General features: G+C 43.6%; 1 protein-coding gene across 1 annotated transcript in view; it reads left to right on the forward strand.

Annotated features, from left to right (window-relative positions):
• Positions 1–20,884, forward strand: part of DZANK1 (double zinc ribbon and ankyrin repeat domains 1) — a 41,507-nt gene that overhangs the window by 1,869 nt on the left and 18,754 nt on the right. The window contains exons 2-6 of the mRNA XM_081322411.1: positions 7,460–7,613; positions 10,666–10,777; positions 13,445–13,538; positions 16,827–16,951; positions 19,177–19,269. Of these exons, the coding sequence (XP_081178537.1) occupies positions 7,460–7,613; positions 10,666–10,777; positions 13,445–13,538; positions 16,827–16,951; positions 19,177–19,269 (578 nt within the window). The remainder of the gene's footprint in view (positions 1–7,459; positions 7,614–10,665; positions 10,778–13,444; positions 13,539–16,826; positions 16,952–19,176; positions 19,270–20,884) is intronic.

Raw genomic sequence — 20,884 nt, forward strand, 5'->3', positions numbered from 1 at the left:
TGCGAAGGTTGTTGAGAGCGTGGTGGCGCACCAACTCCCTCAGATCCTGGATGAAGCGGTTTATCTAGACCAGGGGTCGGCAACCGGAAAAAGGCAAAGAGCCACTCAGAACCGGTTCCGTCACAAACACAAAAAAGTGGGAGCCGCAAAATGTGCACGCGCGTGCATGCACGCACGCGCATGCGCAAAACAAGGCAAAACGTGCACCAGCCCTGCCCCCATCCACCTCCAGTATGGATGGCTCTGCCAAAAGAAAAGCAGCCGAAGCAAGCCTCCCATTGAGAGAATGGGGCGGCGGAGGCTTGCAAAAGGCGGATCCAGCCTCTGCCGGCAGACACGCTTGCAGCTTGCAGAATGGCGGATCGAGCCTCTGCTGGCGGCAGAGGCTTGCAGAGCGCGGATCCAGCCTCTGCCGCCGGCAGAGGCTGGATCCGCCGTTTTGCAAGCCGCCGCCGCCCCATTCTCTCAATGGGAGACTTGCTTCGGCTGCTTTTCTTTTGGCAGAGCCATCCATACTGGAGGTGGATGGGGGCAGGGCTGGTCCCGTGACAGCCAGTCGGGCAAGCAACGCGAAGAGCGGCAGGGCTTTATTTTTGCACCGTGGAGCTCCCCCTCCCCCCAAACTCCCCCTCCCTCCCACTTCCCAGAGCTGAATACAGGGTATTAACCGGCGGCGGAGGCTTGCAGAACGGCAGATCGAGCCTCTGCCGGCGGAGTTTGGAGTTGGGTAAGGAAGCGCAAAATTCAGGAAGGAAAGCGGGGCGGCGGGCGAACGGGAGACCTGCCGACGTTTGGGGAGGTTTGGGGAGGTGCACGCCGGGGAAAAGGCTGGGAGAGGAGGGGGTCCGGGCTGGGGGGGAGGCAGAAGCGAGGGATCAGGACTCCTCCCGCTTGGCTGCTGCCGCCGCCGCCACCACTCCTACGGCCGCCGCCACCTGCTCTCTCGGCTGGTTGCTTTCTGCTTCTCTCACCTGCCCTGCCCCCCCCCGCCTGCCCTCCTTCCTGCCTTCCTTCCCTCCGCCTCGCCTTCCCCGCTCCCGCGTTTTCCCTCTCCCCGCCTCGGATTCGGGGTGATTCCCCGGGAGAGGGCGATGGGATTCCAGCAAGCTTTCAAGCCTTCTCGGCGGTCTCCGGCACGGCTCAGGAAGCGTTTCTGTGCCGCCCGGCCAGAGCCTTTGCCTCCTTCCCTCCCCCAAGCGAGGCGTCCTTTTTCAAGTTGCAAAACTAAGCGGGGTGAAGCGGGCTGTCGGGAAAGACATTCAGGAGGGTCATCCTGGAGAGGAGAGGGAGCGGGAGAAGGAGGAGGAGGAGGTGATCGACTCGCCCGACCCAGTCCGGGCCGGCCAGCCCCGTAACATCCGAGATTGCACCGCGGGCGGAGAGGCAGGAAGCCAAGAGGAAGAAGACCGCCAGGAAGCTGCCTCTGCAGCCGCCGCCTCCTCCTCCTCCTCCGCCGCCGCCGCCTCTGTCTCTGCCGCTGCTAGGAAGGCTGCCGGTGCTGCGGCCGCCTCTGCCACTGCCTCCTCCGCCACCAGGGCCCGACCGGAGGTGTCGCCGCTGGAGGAGGAGGAGGCGGCAATGTCTTTCCCGACAGCCCACTTCACCCCGCTTGGTTTTGCAACTTGAAAAAGAACGCCTCGCTTGGGGGAGGGAAGGAGGCAAAGGCTCCGGCCGGGCGGCACAGAAACGCTTCCTGAGCCGTGCCGGAGACCGCCGAGAAGGCTTGAAAGCTTGCTGGAATCCCATCGCCCTCTCCCGGGGAATCACCCCGAATCCGAGGCGGGGAGAGGGAAAACGCGGGAGCGGGGAAGGCGAGGCGGAGGGAAGGAAGGCAGGAAGGAGGGCAGGCGGGGGGGGCAGGGCAGGTGAGAGAAGCAGAAAGCAACCAGCCGAGAGAGCAGGTGGCGGCGGCCGTAGGAGTGGTGGCGGCGGCGGCAGCAGCCAAGCGGGAGGAGTCCTGATCCCTCGCTTCTGCCTCCCCCCCAGCCCGGGAAGCCTCCTTCTCCCCCACCCCATCCCTCCCCCCCAGCCCGGACCCCCTCCTCTCCCAGCCTTTTCCCCGGCGTGCACCTCCCCAAACCTCCCCAAACGTCGGCAGGTCTCCCGTTCGCCCGCCGCCCCGCTTTCCTTCCTGAATTTTGCGCTTCCTTACCCAACTCCAAACTTTCTCTAGCGCCCCTGTGCTTTAGGAGGGGGAACCAAAGGCGGAGCCGTTTCTCTCTCTCCCCCCCCCCCCGCTTTTGCCGCTCCCCCACCCAACCAGTATCCCGCTTCTCCTTCCTCGGCAGCTTTGCAGATGGGCCACACACACACACACACACACACACACACACACACAAAAGCACAGAGAGTTCCCCTTCCCCTTGTACAGGAATGAAAGGCCCCCCGAAGGAAGCCCAGCCTCTTCACCGCACCGATCCGCTGAGGAGGAAAAAAGCTTATTTCTATTGCCACGTGCAAACTAAATTAAAACAACTTGGGAAGCTCGCCCGTGGGCTGCATTTAGAAGGATTTGGGGGCTTTTGTGATTTGCTTCGCCTACAAGTGCCTTAACCACGACTAGCCCATGGCTCCAATTCAACAAATTTCCCAAACAACGCAATTCCTTGCAGCGATGCGGACAAGAGGGAAAGGAAGCCCAGCGGCCGGACCGCGCTCCCGCCCTGCCTCCCCAAGGGCTCGTGCGCGTCCTAATGGCTTGCGCGCAGCCTCTCGCAAGGTTGCTGCCCCTCGTGAGCCCACTGGCTCCGTCTCTCTCTCTCTCTTCCTTCCTCCCTCCCTCGGTCTCCCCATCCCCCTTTTCCGGCTCAGCCCCACTTCACAAGGAGACCAAAACGGGGACATCATGGCAGAGCGGAGGAGACACAGGAAGCGGATCCAGGTACCGGGCTGGCTTATCTCCTCCCTCTTTTCGCAACCGCTCTGCGGGATGAGTTTCCCTTTTCCTTCTGGCTCACCCCCCCCCCGCCGGGTCACCCTTCCCTCCTCCCCCTCCGCCTCCTCCGAGGCCGCCGCCAGTCAGCATCTCTCCTACCGTTTCTGCAGCTTTTCCGTCGCCCCCGCCGCCGCTCCCCCTTCCCCGCGGAGCCGGCCGCATCCAGCGCCTTCTTCCTCTGGAGGGGAAATCGTGGCCCCTCCAGTTCCCGCTTCTTTGGGCCAAGCGCCGCCTTGAAAGTTTGGAGAGCTGCGCGCGCACCTCCACCCGTTCGGAGAGGTGCGCGCGCAGCAGGCGACTGGGAGCCGCAGGAGACGGCTCAAAGAGCCGCATGCGGCTCCGGAGCCGCGGGTTGCCGACCCGTGATCTAGACCCATACCAATCGGGCTTCAGGCCGGGCTACAGCACGGAGACGGCATTGGTCGCTCTGATAAATGATCTCTGGAGAGCCCGGGACAGGGGCCATTCCTCTGTCCTAGTCTTATTAGACCTCTCGGCGGCTTTCGATACCATCGACCATGGTATCTTGCTGCGACGCCTCAGGGGACTGGGAGTGGGAGGCACGGTTCTGCGTTGGTTCTCCTCCTTTCTCCAGGGTCGCTCGCAGTCGGTGTTGGCAGGGGGACAGAGGTCGACCCCGAGGCCTCTCGCTTGCGGAGTCCCTCAGGGGTCGGTCCTCTCGCCTCTCCTGTTCAACATCTACATGAAACCGCTGGGCGAGATCATTCGCAGCTTTGGAGTAGGGTACCATCAGTATGCTGATGACACCCAGCTTTTCATCTCAACTCCAAACAACATCAGTGATGCCCTCGACGTGATGTCCCGCTGCCTGAAAGCGGTCCGGGAATGGATGGGGAGGAACAGGCTTCAACTGAACCCGGACAAGACTGAATGGCTGTACGTACCGGCAAGCCAGGATACTCAGAACATCCCATCCCTTAACATCGGGGACAAGTTACTTCCCCCTGTTGATAGGGCCCGCAACCTGGGTGTCCTCCTTGACTCGCAGCTCTCCCTGGAAGATCACATAGGAGCTGTGACCAAGGGGGCCTTCTCCCGGGTTCGACTAGTTCGCCAATTACGGCCTTATCTGGACCTGGATGCCTTACGTACAGTCACCCATGCTCTTGTGACCTCTCGCCTAGACTACTGTAACGCTCTCTACTTGGGGCTGCCCTTGAGATCCACTCGGAAGCTTCAACTGGTGCAAAGTGCAGCGGCACAGACACTCTTGGGAGCCTCCCGATACTCCCATATCACACCTCTCCTCCGTGCGCTGCACTGGCTTCCAGTTGCCTTCCGTGTGAAGTTCAAGGTGCTAACAATGACATACAAAGCCCTACATGGCATGGGTCCGGACTACCTACGGGAGCACCTTCTGCCAATGTCAGCACCCCACCGTCCTGTGCGCTCCCACAGAGAGGGCCTCCTCAGGGTGCCACCGCTCAAGGAATGTCGGCTGGTGGCCCCCAGGGGGAGGGCATTCTCAGTGGGTGCGCCAGCCCTCTGGAACAGCTTGCCAACCGAAATCCGGATGGCCCCTGACCTCCGCACCTTCCGGCGCGAATTAAAAACTTACCTGTTCCAGCAGTCCGGCCTGGCCTGATAGCTCTAATTGGGGTCCCAGTTTGTATTTTGCTATTGTTTGTTTTTCACTATTGTTCATTCTGTATGCCTACCTTATTCTGTACACCGCCCCGAGTCCCTCGGGAGAAGGGCGGTTTATAAAAAACGAATAAATAAATAAATAAATAAATAAATAAATAAATAAATAAAATTTTGTGAGTACAAAGGAAAACAAATGGGAAAAATATCAAGTTCTAGAACATTATTTGAAGGGACTAATGATCAAGATGTTGAAAGTTAAATAAAGGAATATAAAGTTGGTTTATTTGATCAAGGTTAAAATAGATATGTTTTTATCACTGATAGCTCATAATGAACTTTTTATGGATCAGGATTGATATGATGTTTTAAGGATTTGTTTCTTGATAGGATATGGGATGTAGGAAGAAGAGGTTGTTGTATTTTAAGAGGAGGTGATAAGTTTCTAAAATTGTTTATAGTTGTTATGAAGGGTAAAGTCATTTATATTTCTTTTAAGTTTCTTATTTGTTTTCTATTTTTTCAGCATCTTTTTTTTAGGTTGTATTAGTTTTTTATTGTTGAAATTGTAATTTTTAATAAAATTACTATTAAAATACAGAGGATTTCAATAGATCATTTTGGATGTAATGAAAACAAGAAATGTAAGTTACATAGAGATGACACCATACGCTCAAATCCTGACAGTGAATGGACAAAATAAATTCTTGTGGAGTTCCACAAATCAAGAGATGGACCTCAGGTAGAACTAGTTTGCCTTTGTGTTCAGATTTGACTGTGAACTTACATCTTCCAGTTGAACAGGATGCCAGTCCAAGCAATGCTGTAGATATGCCATATTATATAATGTATTACAAATAGAAAATTAATTTTAAGATTTTTTTTCTAAACATTAGAAATAATATCTTTTATGCAGATTATGTTAGTCAAACTTTAGGACATATAAAGGAACAAAATTGGTAGCAGGTTCTGAGGTTTAAAAAAATGGACCTATACAGTGCAAATTGTAGGGTTGCCTACAAATAAAACAAATATGGCTCTTACCATAGGGTCATCTTACCCCTTGTCTTTCACAGAAAAATCATTGTTTCAGTGTCCAAATAATATATGCCATTATAATTAAAGGTAAAATGAAGACTGTGGATTAAATTGTATCTGCTTTGAAAGTCAGAAAAGCCATTTCTTCATTATGTTGGAAACTGAATAAAAAATAACATGCCTTCATATGTGATGGCTTGTCCAACAGTTTTTCTTTTTGATATAAAGTACTGTATTCACAGAATTCTCAGCCAACATTAACTGCTTGATGCAGCTTTTCATGAAATATGTTTTCTATACCCCTAAAGTCATACTTGAGGGACGTGGTGGCTCAGTGGGTTAGGACGCTGAGCTTGTCGATCAGAAGGTCGGCAGTTTGGCGGGTCGAATCCCGAGTGCTGTGTAACAGAGTGAGCGCCTGTTACTCGTCCCAGCTTCTGCCAACCTAGCAGTTCGAAAGCACGTAAAAATGCAAGTAGAAAAATAGGGACCACTACGGTGGGAAGGTAACAGCGTTCCGTGCGCCTTTGGCGTCTAGTCATGCCGGCCACATGACCACGGAGACGTCCTCGGACAAGCGCTGGCTCTTCAGCTTTGAAACGGAGATGAGCACCAGCCCCTAGAGTTGGAAACGACTAGCACACATGTGCGGGGGAACCTTTACCTTTAAAGTCATACTTGTTTGTCTCTTTCAGTGTTGCCGATGTTTGTTTTGGGTTATTTTTTTCCAAAATCAGCTATTTTTTCAATATAGTACAAAAGGAAGGATTACAATCGCATTATATGCAATGATCCCAGACTGATAAAGATTCAGGACATTGTTGTTGGAACAACCATCTGTAGGCTTCTTCATTAGTAGAAGAAAAGCTATCAATTTGCCAATTCACAGGAAGGCAATTAAAAAAGAAAAGCATCTCTACCCTAAAATACTTTTGGAATGTATTGGTTTTACATAGAAATAGACCTAATTTTTATAACCTCGTATCTTCATAAGAAAGCTAGCTTGGTGCAGTAGTTAAGGCAACAGACAAGCAACTGAGAGACTGTGAGTTCTAGTTCATCTTCAGGCACAAACCCAGCTGGATTACTCCGAGCCAGTCATTCTGTCAGAATCCATTTATATCACATTTCATAATTGTATAGGTAGAACAACGTGCTATTTCTGGGGATTCTGCCATCTCTCCGAGGGGGGGGGGAGAGGATGGTTACTAAAGCGATTTTCAAACAACAGGGGATGTTTTACTGGGGAAGGGAGGGGGGACAGACAGGTCTGGATTGTATCTTCATTTACAACTGAAAAGGAAAGCAATAACCATAAAACCAAGGAGAGTTCCCTTTCCCATGGAAGGACCTGACACCTAGCAACTGACGACAGCCTGACCAAATGGATGAGGGGAGGGGCTGGAATGGGAATGGTTTATATAGGATTGAAATGTAACTTTTCTCAGATTCCGTCTTGTATTCCCACAATCGATTCCATCCTAGTAAACATTTTCCTTTTGGACTAAACTTGCATCCAAGAGTTCTTATTTCCTAAGATGTGGATTGAGGTGGGTCCTGACACATTCTCTCTTAGCCCTAAGAAGGAGACAATTGCAAGCCAATTCTAAAAAAATCTTGTGAAGAAAAAACTATCTTGATGCCTTAACCACTGCACCACATTGTCTCTAGGTATCATTACAGACATTATTATTTAGCAAATGCTTAACTTTCTAGTAAGTTCTCCTACATTTTCCAAACTACTTTCCAAAGCCTATAATTTCTTTTCTTTTTTGGACATCTGCGACATAAATGTTTGCCCTGTGGGTTTTTTTTTGGTAAATTAATGTATAATGTCTTATTGAAAGAGATGATGTGGATTTCCTTATTACTGTCTTTCAGATACACGTGATGTGACCATACATTTTACTATGGATGGAAGTAAACCACAATATTTGAAGAGGTTTGATTATAGAGAACATAATACTTTTAAGTATAAGGAACCAATTACATTACCACATGGGAAAATAACCATCAAGGCATTGGCAGTCACAAAGTAAGTATTTTCACTATGTACAGGTAGTCTTCGAAATATGAACAGTCACTTTATGGCTATTGAAAGATGCCCCCCCAAGCTATTTATGGCCTTGTTTTGAAGTTATGGCCACTGCAGTGCCCCCATCATCATTCACCTTTACATCTGACCACAGGGATGCTGTAGTGCCCCCTGCCTTTATCTCCCCATCCCTTCCCTCCAGGAAACTGCAGTGCTTGGGGCTGCTCTTCACACGCCTATCACCTATCTCATATTTACCTTTTGAAGTTCTCCAAACCTCATGTTGCAGAAAAAGGGCAGGCCATTCACCCTTGACCCTTTCAGAAGCTTTGTGCAGTGCTACGCATTAAGGCAGCAAAATGGAGCGATTGCTGCCTTAATGGGGTCTGCACAATGCTGCAGAAAGCTTCTGGTGGCTACAGAAATGGAAGTCTCTGGAAGGCTGTGCAGACCACGTTAGCGAAGCAGGATGGGTTGCTTTGTCCCTCAGCTGCACGGCGCAATTCCAGAAGTGGCTGCAATGTTTTCAGTGGCCGAAGTGTTTCCAGTGCGATGAAGCAATCCATCCCAGTTCTCTGGAAGACCTCTTTAAACGTTAAGCGATAAGAAGGGTGTTTGGCCTGGTGGGGTGGAAAGTGGACCTTAAGGCCTGCAGGGCCTCAGTGGGAGTGGGAAAAGTTGTGTGGGGACCCAAGGGATGGGAAGCAGAGGACAGGCTGTCTCAGGTAGTGGGGGAGGCTTTGGGTGGGCTAGGGAACCCTGAGGAACCTTGAGCTCTATTTAACAATCCACAAATTTATTTAATGGCCACATCATGGAGAGCAACGGTAAGTGTTATTAAACGAGGCCGTTTAGCTTAAGGGCCTTGCAACATGCCAGTATAATGGGAAGGCTCCGTTACAGTTGTATCTTGAGGACTTGTAACTCCTACTTTGAATAAATGTAGAACTGAGTTTTCCTTTGTTCGGAGCTTAGAAATGAGATTTTTGGCATGCATAATTTGTTTTGCTTTTTATGGAAGAGATATTTAGTGAGGCAGGTTTTACTATATTGGAAGAAGAATGTGTATATATGTAGTGGTGCTCATAGGAAATCATTTCCGTAAAATATTCTTTGCCTGATCACCCTATGTTAATACACAAAGCCTTATTGCTAAATTCCTATTTTGTAGAGATTTTCCTTACTGATTATTGATGGAATTTTCTGATTTTATATTTCGTTAACCCCTGTTACTTATAGTAGGTATCAACGATAACATAAAGATTTCTTGAATTCTGTGTCAGAAGAATAATTTTTATAGGCACAATTGCAAAAGTGCTAATCACCTATATATGTCATAATTAAAACATGATTTCTCAGATCTGTTGTTCAATTTGCAGCATTTTTCTGGAAGTTTTCATTTTTTTGATGAAATAGTGATATTTTTGTCTTCACCTTAGCAGTGCCAAACAAGTATATGTAAATCCTATCTAGTCTTTTAATTCAGAGCTGTATTTTGAGACAGACTTTTATTCTGAAAAATGGCAATCCAGAAGTCCTAACATAAAAAAAGGATTTATATTTTACTCTTTTTTTGTCTGTCATGAACTTTACATAATCCCTTCTCTTTGTCTTTCAAGAGAAGCTTCTTAAATTTTGTTTGCCAACTGAATTTAGATCATTTCACTTTATGGTACACTTTAACTAAAACCACCGGCCATGATTTTGTTTGTTTTCCTAATCCAAACTGAAATTTGTTAATTCCCCCTTCCAGCAGGCTCTGAGTACAGAACATGAGAGGAGGAGCAATTACATAGTTGAGCTACTCCTGCAGCAGTATCTTTGCTGATTTAGTTTTGTTTTCAAACCCACAGATGTGGTGGGATATGAATCTGGACACAAGGTGGTGGTGATAGGGAGACTTACTCCATTCCATGTGCATTAGCCTTGATCTCAGTCAAGCCTTCTATATTTTTTCTGCATTTGTTTTGGAAAAAAAAAGATTGCCTACTGAGCATCCACTACAAAGAGGGCTGGGATATCACCCAAAGAAAGAAATTGGCAAGTTGGAGTCAGCTGTATAGTAGTATGCTGTATTATCAGGAGTGATTTTGATGGATTAATACTTTATCCCTAATTAATGCTTGCTATACTGTATAATGCAAACATGGTAATAACTTGAATGATGATGTTTAAAAATGTAGTTAAGACAGTGGTAAGGAGAGCTGAGAAGATTATAGGAAGCTCGCTTTCTGTGATTCAGGATACTGCTTATAAGCACTATGTACTTAGAGCTCAAAGCATTGTTAGAGACCCCACACCCCCACTTCATGGTCTGGTTCTGTTGCTCCCCTCTGGGAGGAGGTTTAAAAGTATTTAGAGTAGAACTACTAGATTCTGTAACAGCTTTGTTCCTTATGCCATCTGCCATGTATATGAATACATTCAAACTAGACTGATGTTTCTCTGTGTCATATGTGTGTGTATGAGTATATGCATAATGGTATTTTTTGAGAGCTGAATGCAATGAAATTTCATTTTAATGCATGATTAGTGTACGTTTAAAGTGACTATAAAGTTTTCATTCTATTCTATGTGGTTGTGGTAAATCAAAAGGTTGGTTGTAACTATGTTAAGATATTAAACATATTAGTTTATTAGTTTTATCTGTGCCATTCTCAGCAGCTGGTAGTTCTTTGTCAGGATTCAGAAGCTAAGTTAATAAATAGGATATTACCAGGAAATTCTTGAGCTATAAATAATTGGAAGAAGGCAGTGACAAGCCACTATTTTATATTTGCCAAGAAAACCAATTTCAATTTGAGAATGTCTTTACCATTTTTTTTCATTATATAATATTAGAGAGCCGGTAAAAAAAAAAGGTTTGTCATCTCGGTTAAGTTACTTACATGTGACTGAAGTGCTGTTCTTTTTTGGGCTATACGTTATGTAGGTTTTGTCTAATTTATTTATTTTGTTAAACTTATTTGCTACCTAAACTACCATGGAGCTACTTTTGGCAGCCTACAGTAATAAAAAGAAAGAATAATATTTCTTGATTCTTAAATTACAGAGATTACAGAGAAAGTGCCATTGTAACAAAAGTATTTGTAGTAGAACATGCAACTCCAAACCCTCATGACCTTGATAAAGATGAGAATTTCCTGAATTGTCTCACTAGAAAGGTAATTTTTGTAAGATTTGAAAAATCTATTGCAACGGGTTCTAATACTAGTATAATATGATCATTTTGCTCCTGTGCATATCCATTATTATTGTTCAAAGAAATCAGGGATTTGGAAACAGACTAACAATAATATCAGAAATCTTCTATTTAAATGGGCTTTGAGAATTCTTACTTACTGAGCAAGTTTTTCTTAAATTATGTTTTTCCTTTAAACTTACAAATAAGTTTTCTTCTAGCTACTCACATGAGCCCGTAAGATTTAAGCCAGATTTTCATTACCAGTTTGGTAATTATCCTGCTCCACTCTGCCTTAGTCAAGCCCAATGTAGAATATTGTCTTCAGTTCTGCAGTTCTACCTTAGCCAAGCCCAATGTAGTTCTTCAGTTCTCCAGAGTTTAAAAAAGACTTTTCCCCCTTGACTGTATTCTCTCATTCCCCTTGGTAGTTTTCCACCTGCCTTTGAATTGGTAATGTTCAGCATCTTTTTTTTTAAAAAAAAATCTTTTATATTCTGTTCTTTGAACTATTTCTTTATGTGCCTTCTCTTTTTAATTCACTTCTATAGTCACGATGTTTGGAACATTGCTACTTTTGAGCTAATGGCCTCTTATGTTTGTAAGAACATGACCTAAAATCCCTTCAACTGATGGCCATTTCCAGCACATTCTTTGATTGAAATGACGTTGTTGTGTGTTTAAACTTACTGCCATAGAATTTTAGATTTGGAAAGCACTTAGGTCAGGGGTAGGCAACCTCGGTTCTTTTATGACTCATGGACTTCAACTCCCAGAATTCCTGAGTCAGCATAGCCTACCCCTGACTTAGGTCATCAAGTGCAACCCCATGCTATTTATAGGAATTCAAATAGAACATTCCAGACGACTGTCTAAATTCTACTTGATTTAGAGCAGACATGTCAAACTCGCGATGTCACGTGACGTCGCGCGACGTATCGGAACTTTTTCCCATTGCCGGCAATGGGATGGGCGCGGTTTCTCTGTGATGCTCTGGCCCATGGGCCGGCAGTTTGACACCCCTGATTTAGAGTAACCATCCAAGGAATTCCCCTTTCTTGGATGGCTACTCTACTCAAATAGAACTGATGAAAGAGAACAGGTCTTGACCTATCCTTTCATACCTCACTAATTCACATAATAGAGGGCATTGTGGGGGAGAGCAAAGCACAGACTTGCAACATTCTGTTTCTATAGCCAATATTTAGTCTGGTGGTGTTGATTTCTTGGTTTGATCTACATAGTGGGGCTGACAATTTGTCAAGATGCTATTTTCTTCCGTTCTTCAGTTAGTTGGGTTCTGTAATTAAAAATCTATTTGTAATGCAGGAGATCTGTCTGACTCTCTCTGTCTCTCTCTGTCTCTGTCTCTCTCTCTTGTAATCTATCTTTCTCATATGCAGTTACATAGCTACCCTCTCTTCCCCCCTTTTTCTGTCATCATTCATTTCAATCCCCACATCAGCTTAGCTGCTGCAGACAGATATAGAAATGAGCTGTAGTTCACATAAATTTGCACCTTCCAATAAATTTGATTAGACTGAAAAGGTGCTATCAAAAAAACATGCTGCCAGACTCCTAAATTATCTCAAGAAGCTCAATTAAACGGATGAAATTACATTATGTAAACAATGGAACAACATCTAATCCAATCCCTCTGTTTAGTACTACCAATCGCTAAGCCATCACCGACAGGTGGCTATTCACCTTCTGTTTGAACATCTCCAGCAAAGCAGAGCTTTAGGTAGATTGCGCTAATGTTTAAGAACTCTTAACGTTAGACAGTTGCTTATAACAGCGGTCTCCAACCTTTCTGGCTTTGTGGACCTGTAGGAGGGAGAGAGGGATGGTTCTGCACGAGCTTTGAGCGCGCATATATGCAGGTCCATTGCCCAAGCAGCAGGCACACCCATCCACTACTCACACAAATGGAGCTATGCACACTTGCTCACCCACTGCACACGGAAGTGGTACTGCAGGTGTGCGTGCTTGCACAGCCCAGTTCTGAATGGGCTGCAGCCCGGTAGTGGGCCATGGCCAGGAGTTGGGGATCCCTGGCTTATAATATTCAACTGAATTCTCCTTTTAATTTTTTTTAATCCTTGTTCTGCATCCTGCTCTGTTTTAGCAAAGCTGAAGATGAGGAAACTTTGCGGCATGTGCAAGGACATACAGTCAGGATATCTTCTTACCATAAAAACCTACAATATTTGGAACAGAATATTACACAAGCAAATACATTACTCCAATCTTTCATACCCTTTTCTAGTAATTCCCTTCTTGAAATGAAGACTTGGATTGATCTCTAGTTTTCATAGTGCCTATTCATGACAGGTCCTTTTATACAGTCTCTTCATTCCTGCTCTCCTGCTCAGATGAATCTACCTAGTTAGTCTAGATTCTAGAATCTTCCAGCCACTAACAGTCCTGACATAGGGGTGAGATAACAGGGTTATTCCTAAAAAAAATTCTCAGTTTCACAATATTTCAGATAACATTTTGCAAAGGTGCATGTGACCACTTTAAAAAAATCAGTATTACAAGTTAAGCAGCTGTTAGAAGTTAGCTAAAACCTGTGTAGAAAGCTGAACTTGGGATTTAGAAAAAAAAGCATAAATATAGATAGATCAACATCTTTTGTTCTTAGCAGATTGAAAGTGAATTGCCTGATTTGAAGCTAGTAAAGAAAGGCGTGAATATGGAAAGTGAATCCAGTTGGAATGGTGCAGCACATAAATTAACAGGTACTGTTTATTAAACCAGAGGTGAAAGATCTTTGGATTAATACCTTCGAATTTAGCCAGACTTCTGCAGTGCTATGTGTTAGCTGATCACTTTAAATCAGAAAAAAGAATTGGAGGAAAAACTGCATTATTGTGGCTTCCATTCTCATGCATTAAAAATAATGGGGTATGACCTGTCCAGGAAGAAACTTAATCATGGGATTGGGCTGTGGAAGCAGGAGGCATGTGCATGTGTATGCAACTCCACTTGCGCAAGTAGCAGGCAAGAGCTGCTCCATTTGTGCAAGCAGTGGGCAAGCACACACATCCGCCGCTTGCGCAGAACCATCCTCCCTCCAATTTGCATACCTGGACAGGTTAGGGATTTTTTTTAAAAATTCCATTTATATCCCGCCCTTCTCCGAAGACTCAGGGCGGCTTACAAGCTTAGCAGTTGCCTTCATTCTATGTATATGCCTGCTTATTAGGGCTTTCACACACACACCCCAAGCGGCATTATTACAAAGTCAGCTTAATTGCCCCCAACAATCTGGGTCCTCATTTTACCTACCTCGGAAGGATGGAAGGCTGAGTCAACCTTGAGCCTGGTGGGATGCGAACCTGCAATAATTGCAGGCAGCTGGTGTTACTTAAGGAGGCATTAGCCCACTGCTCCACCAAGGCTCATTCCTGCTTTAAACAACAAATATTTGAGATAGACAAAATAAGCACAGCCTAATTCCTACTGAGTATTCTTAGCTGGGTGAGTTCCCAGTCATAAAACTGCTAGATGTCTTATCCCCATATCAAAATTCCAAAGAGATTGGTATGTTGTGATGGCCTGCAAACTGCAATCTTGGAAGGGAGATACCAAAAAATACCATATAATCAATGCCTTTGTCACTATATATTAGGAGCTATTGAAAGAACAGCCCATTTGCTTCTTTACTGTCAGTTGCAATCTGCAATGCAAATTTATCACATCATCATAAACTCAATACCAAGCCTTGTTGATTCTTTTTAGCTCAATTATCATTTACCTGATCAAAGTGATGCGTTGTCTTCCCATGCTGCCATGTTTTGCTTAATAGCCAACAAAATTTTATAGCACTCTGCTAAGAAGAGTGTGACTTGATTAAAAGTCCAAGGTCTTCAGTAATTACACCAAATTTTAAGCCTCCTGTTTGTTTCTAGCTATATTTATGATTTCATATTATCTTTTATATTGATAAAAATAAACACAGATCAGTACCGTATTTGCATTTTAATTCTCACCACCCATTGGAATACAAAATGGGAATGATCAGAACCCTACACCATTAAACTGAAAGTTTGCCTACCAGTAAAGAGGGAAAAGAAGAAGAAAAAACACATCAAGGAATCCCTCAGAACTTGACCTTCATTAAATCCCCAAAAAGATCCAGCATGAGCTCTTCTACTACAGATAAAAGAAGAGAATAACAAATAGAACAACATTGTCATTCCATGTGTTGCTGGAATGTCTGAAAAGCTCAGGAGGATTTTCAACCTAACACCACATACTTGTATACTAAGTCCAACAATACACTGAAACTTGTCCACCCAAGGATAAAATACCTACACACAAACTGAGCAATGCAGTAAATGCAATACAATGCAGTGAGACGTGTGCAGATCTGTACATTGGTGAAACAAAGCAACCACTTCACAAGCGCATGGCACAATACAGGAGATCTGATCCATCAGGACAAGATTCAGAGGCACATCTGCCCTTGAAAGATAAGGGTCACTCTTTTGAACACAACAAAGTCCACATTTTGGATACAGAGGACCATTGCTTTAAAAGAGAGGTAAAAGAGGCCATTTATGTTAACATTGAGCAGCCTCTCTCAAGAGAGGAGGAGGGATAAGACACCATCTATTCCCAATTTACAATGCAGTCTTTTTGACTGTTCCAAGAAGATTCCACTTCTCTGATTCAAGTCACCCCGAGGTCACAGATAAAATCCCAAGTAACCACACAGTGTTAAGACCAGTTGTCTGCATAGGAAATACAATCTTTCCACCCCCACCCATTCTGTCAGAACCTATCATTCTCACCCTCCACCCCCCAACTAATCTCAACTGTCAATAACTGTCCTTCCATCTCCAACACCGTCCAATACAACAGATGAAGCTTCCAGGATAGGAAGCGAAACTTCTAGCTCCTCCAGTCCAGTAGCCTTTTCAAAAATAAAAACCACTTTTGATATATCTTTTATATTTTCTGTTTTATATCATGAAAAGCTGATCAAAATAAGGTATTTTGACCTTGATATTCTGAGCTCCCAAAGTTACTCATAGATTAGCTGAGGACATGACCACTTTATTGTCAAAAATAAGTGAATACACTTTACATTAAGTATAGTCAGGAAAGAGATGGGATGGGATTATGTGAATCTGAAATGTATTCTCAGCACCAATATAAATAGAAATGCAATTTCAAAACATAATATGAATAATTTAGCAACTGAGCAGTTAAGTAGAAAATTATATAGTAAAGTTTTAACTGGGTTTTCATCTATTTTCTATTACCTCTTAAGCTAAAATGCTGGACTGCACCATAGGCTGTTCTATAAGATGCTAAAATATCTTTTCAAGTATAAAAATGTTCTTTCCTACCATTTAGAACTGTTCAGCTTGTATTTAACTTTACTTTCAGCAGCCTAGATGATATTCAACATTAAAGTTTTTGTGAAAATCAAATGTGTTGCTAAACATACAAGATTTCAAAAAAAATCCTAATTATATATTAATTGCAAATTAAAATGTGAGGTGGTTTTTGGGTGCTTGTTACATTTTTGCCCATATGTACACGGTGGCTCAGTGGGTTAGGACACTGAGCATGTCGATCAGAAGGTCGGCAGTTTGGCGGGTCGAATCCCGAGTGCCGCGTAACAGAGTGAGCGCCTGTTACTCGTCCCAGCTTCTGCCAACCTAGCATTTCGAAAGCACGTAAAAATGCAAGTAGAAAAATAGGGACCACTACGGTGGGAAGGTAACAGCGTTCCGTGCGCCTTTGGCGTCTAGTCATGCCGGCCACATGACCACGGAGACATCCTCGGACAAGCGCTGGCTCTTCGGCTTTGAAACGGAGATGAGCACCAGCCCCTAGTCAGAAACGACTAGCATGCATGTGCGGGGGAACCTTTACCTTTACCTTTATTGCAGATTTGCTATGTGAGTCAATTGTTATAATTTTACACTTTATACAGTGTTAGACAAAGTTTACATTATTTTGAATATATTGTAAGAAAGTAACAGGCTAATATGATGTATGTATCATTTTAGGTTTGTGGAATGAAAAAACATCTTTGTCCTTACATGTTGATGGACCACATTCATTGAAAAAATATTTGAATGTCTCAAATATTAGACAAGAGTCGAACTCTGCTGTGTTGATATCTCAGTCACAGGTGATCAAATCATTTTTAATGTGTTAACAAATTAATAAAGATTCTGTTAAACCAGGGGTGGGGGTGGGGGTGAGAGAGAGAGTTGATAAGAATTGTAGCAAGTAAGAAATATAACTTCTGTCCTGGATCTAGTTCTTGTTTTGCTTAAGAAAAAAGTGCTATTGTCACAAATGCTAACTGCAGTTCTTAATACCAACAACTGCAAACTCTTTTAAGAAATATTTCAGCCAGGAAGGGTGTTGCTGCTCCCACTTAGACTACATCCTAGTGATAAAGAGCAACTAGAAGGAAGAAGAATCTTTTAATTGTTGCATAATAATAGTAGCTTCTTTTTTTTTTGGTGCTCTGGAACATGAGTGGATCTAGTGCATAGTATTAGTGATAGATCAAATAATTCATCTTTTAGATTATGTTTGTTTTTTCTTCTCTGGAAATTTACCAAAGAGAATCCCTAGACTATGAGCTAGACCAGACATGTCAAACTCGTGACATCTCGTGATATCACGCAACATATTGGGACTGTTTTGCCATTGCCAGCAATGGGGTAGGTGCGGCTTCCATGTGACACATCTGGACCATGGGCCGGCAGTTTGATACCCCTGAGCTACACCATCAGAGACTAGGTTTACTCATGAGCAAATATATTAATAAATAAGATATGAATCTACTTTTGAACCTAATTCCAATTACATAAAAATCCTCTCTTTAATGTAAAACACAGTTGTAAGTAATGTAAAAAATATAACATTTTGATAATAAACAGATTGTCATTACCAGGCAAGTACAAATAATAGTCAGTTAAATGTCACATAAACTATCCTTTGTTGCAATTTCAGATGATGGCTTTTTGAACCATCTACAGCATTCTGTGTTCTGTGTCTTTCCAAATTCAGTGTTCTTTTCTCTAAAATTTTCTGTTTTGAAAATATTTTATTGGGCTCTGGTAGTGCAGTGGTTAAGGGATGCGGTGGCTCAGTGGGTTAGGACGCTGAGCTTGTCGATCAGAAGGTCAGCAGTTTGGCGGGTCGAATCCCGAGTGCCACGTAACAGAGTGAGCGCCTGTTACTCGTCCCAGCTTCTGCCAACCTAGCAGTTCGAAAGCATGTAAAAATGCAAGTAGAAAAATAGGGACCACTACAGTGGGAAGGTAACAGCGTTCCATGTGCCTTTGGCGTCTAGTCATGCCGGCCACATGACCACAGAGACGTCTTCGGACAAGCTCTGGCTCTTCGGCTTTGAAATGGAGATGAGCACCAGCCCCTAGAGTTGGAAACGACTAGCACACATGTGCGGGGGAACTTTTACCTTTACCTAGTGCAGTGGTTAGAATGCAGTTTTGCAGGCAAATTCAGCCTCAGCCTTTCATCCTTCCTGAGGTTGGTAAAATGAGGACCCAGATTATTGGGGGCAATATGCTGACATTATAAACTGCCCAGAGAGTGTTGTAAAGCACTATGGGGTAGTATATATGTCTGAGTGCTATTGCTACTGTTTCTTGGATCTTCCTATGGTATTTATTGATTTCAAATCCTATGATTTTATGTGTCCCTAGTATGGTATGTACCAACACTTACGTTCAGGCTATAGCAAATCTCTATTTTAGGGTACAATAGCATGAAATACTGCAGTTGCTATAAACTTGGAGGAGTTTCTTTGGGTGCTTAGCTTCATGAACAAAAGCTTGTGGTAGAATTAAATAGGAAAGCAATAGAAGGCTATTGGATCTGATCTGCAAAAATCAGGCCACCATTAGATGGCAATTGACAGATCTAGTAACCTTAGGAAACAGCAAACATTTCTGTATTGTTCTCAAAATTACATGGAAATGTCCATAAGTCACTGTGAATCATGCTGATATAAATCCTTGATGTAACCAAGCAAGATGCATGTGGTCTGATTCGTGCTCATCTATGAATTTTGGCCTTTAATCAGTGTAATGGCTTTCCTTTAATATCTCAAGTTTGTGAAGTTCTTTGTCAAATGCAACATAAAGAAAATTTCATTTAAGCGTTAAATCTGTTTTCTCCTATAAACTATGTTCCCTGATATAAGCTACATTTTTTTACTTACTGAGTTGCCTTTTAAATTTAACCTGTCTGTTTCTTCCTTTCCTATAAGAAAGTTTTCTTTTGTAGAATATTGTAACCTATAGAATATCTGGCATATATTGTTGATACATATATTCTACAAATTTTAGTGATTTGTGCTTGTTCTATACTTTAAAGGATACAGTATTTTGCTTTGCATGTGGTGCAGAAAATCCACTTCACATTAAAGAATGTATGATCTGTGAAAGCAAACTTTCTGAAGCCCAGATGGTAAGAATTTCTATAATATAAACAATCTCTGAACATATTCTTTCAATCTAGTACTATCTAACAAAAAGACAGTCAACTCTGGTTATATGAGATACCAACAATTATTTTAAAGTGTTTCCATGTAATATACCTCAGAGGGGAGCAACCGTAGCCCCAGGACCATAAGTCACCCTTTTGTTAAAACTCCTAAAACTCCTTACAACAAATATCCTGGTGCAAATGTCAAAATGGATTTGTCACCATTAAAAAGTGACCCACCAGCACCAAAAGCAGGAAAAGTCTTAATTCCACCCATATATATGCATGACATGGCACCACACAGTTGCAATCATTGTTTCACCTACTGTGGCACTGGACTTACCAAACAAGTATTAGGTCCTTTAGCATCAAAAATATTGATCACATGAATACAGTGAGAGCTTTTGTATCCATATTATTGTCTACTTATTTACTGCAAATAAATATGTGGCTTCATTACTCTAGGGAATTCATAATAGTATAGAAAAACATTTCCATTTCCATAAATTCTAGTTAAAGTACCATAACAAATATAAAAATACTAAAATCATATTATTGAAGCTTACAAAAAGGCAACTCAAAGAGAACCACTTGGCTTCAAATATCCAGCAAAATAGAACTCCTTTTACTCCTTTATTCAATAGTGTGGAGCCCAAACTTGACTTTTATGAGGCAAGATGTTTCAACCACTTTGGTTTAATGGTAAAGGTACCAGGCTAGAAAGCAGGAGATTGTGAGTTCAAGTCCTACCTTAGCCATGAAAGCCAGCTGGGTGATTTTAGGCCAATTTCTCTCAGCCCAATTCGCCTCACTGGGTTGTGGTTGTGGGGAAAAATGGAAGGAGGAAGGGGTATTGGATATATTTTCTGTCTTGAATTATTTATAAAGCTAACAGAATAACAGAGTTGGAAGGGACCTTGCTGTAGATGTAGTTCAATTGAGAAATATAATAATTTAATTTAATAATTTGATTTCTATACCGCCCTTCTCCCGAAGGACTCAGGGCGGTGAACAGGGCAATACACAATAAAAATCAAGTACAAAAATTAAAAAACCATTAAACATCATGCCCATAAAATCAATACATATTAAGTTAAAAACTAATTTTAAAACCCAACCCCATCCCGTCAGACCAGGCCAGCTTGTTCGAAAAAGAATGTTTTAAGATCGCGCTGGAAGGAGCGAAGGTCGGGGGCCGTCCGGAGCTCAACCGGTAAGTGGTTCCAGAGGTCTGGCACGCCCACAGAGAATGCTCTCCCCCTGGGGGTCACCAATGGGCATTCTTTGATCGGCGGCACCCTGAGGAGGCCCTCTCTGTGGGAGCGCACTGGACGGAGGGAAGTTGACGCCGGTCGCAGGTGTTGCCGTTTGATGAGTTTGTCAGGCAGTTTATGAATTCATCTGGTAGTGATGTGTCTATCCCATATTTTTCTATCTTATCAAGAGGTAGGTTGTGGTTTACTTTGTCAAATGACTTACAGAAGTCTAGGTGTACAATGTCCACATCATTTCACTAGTCCACCAATTTAGTCACTTGGTCAAAGAATGCAATAAGATTTCTTCAGCATGATCTGTTTATGACAAACCCATTGGCTCC

Source organism: Vipera berus (genome assembly GCF_964194415.1).
Source record: "Vipera berus genome assembly, chromosome: 3".
Lineage (NCBI taxonomy): Eukaryota > Metazoa > Chordata > Lepidosauria > Squamata > Viperidae > Vipera > Vipera berus.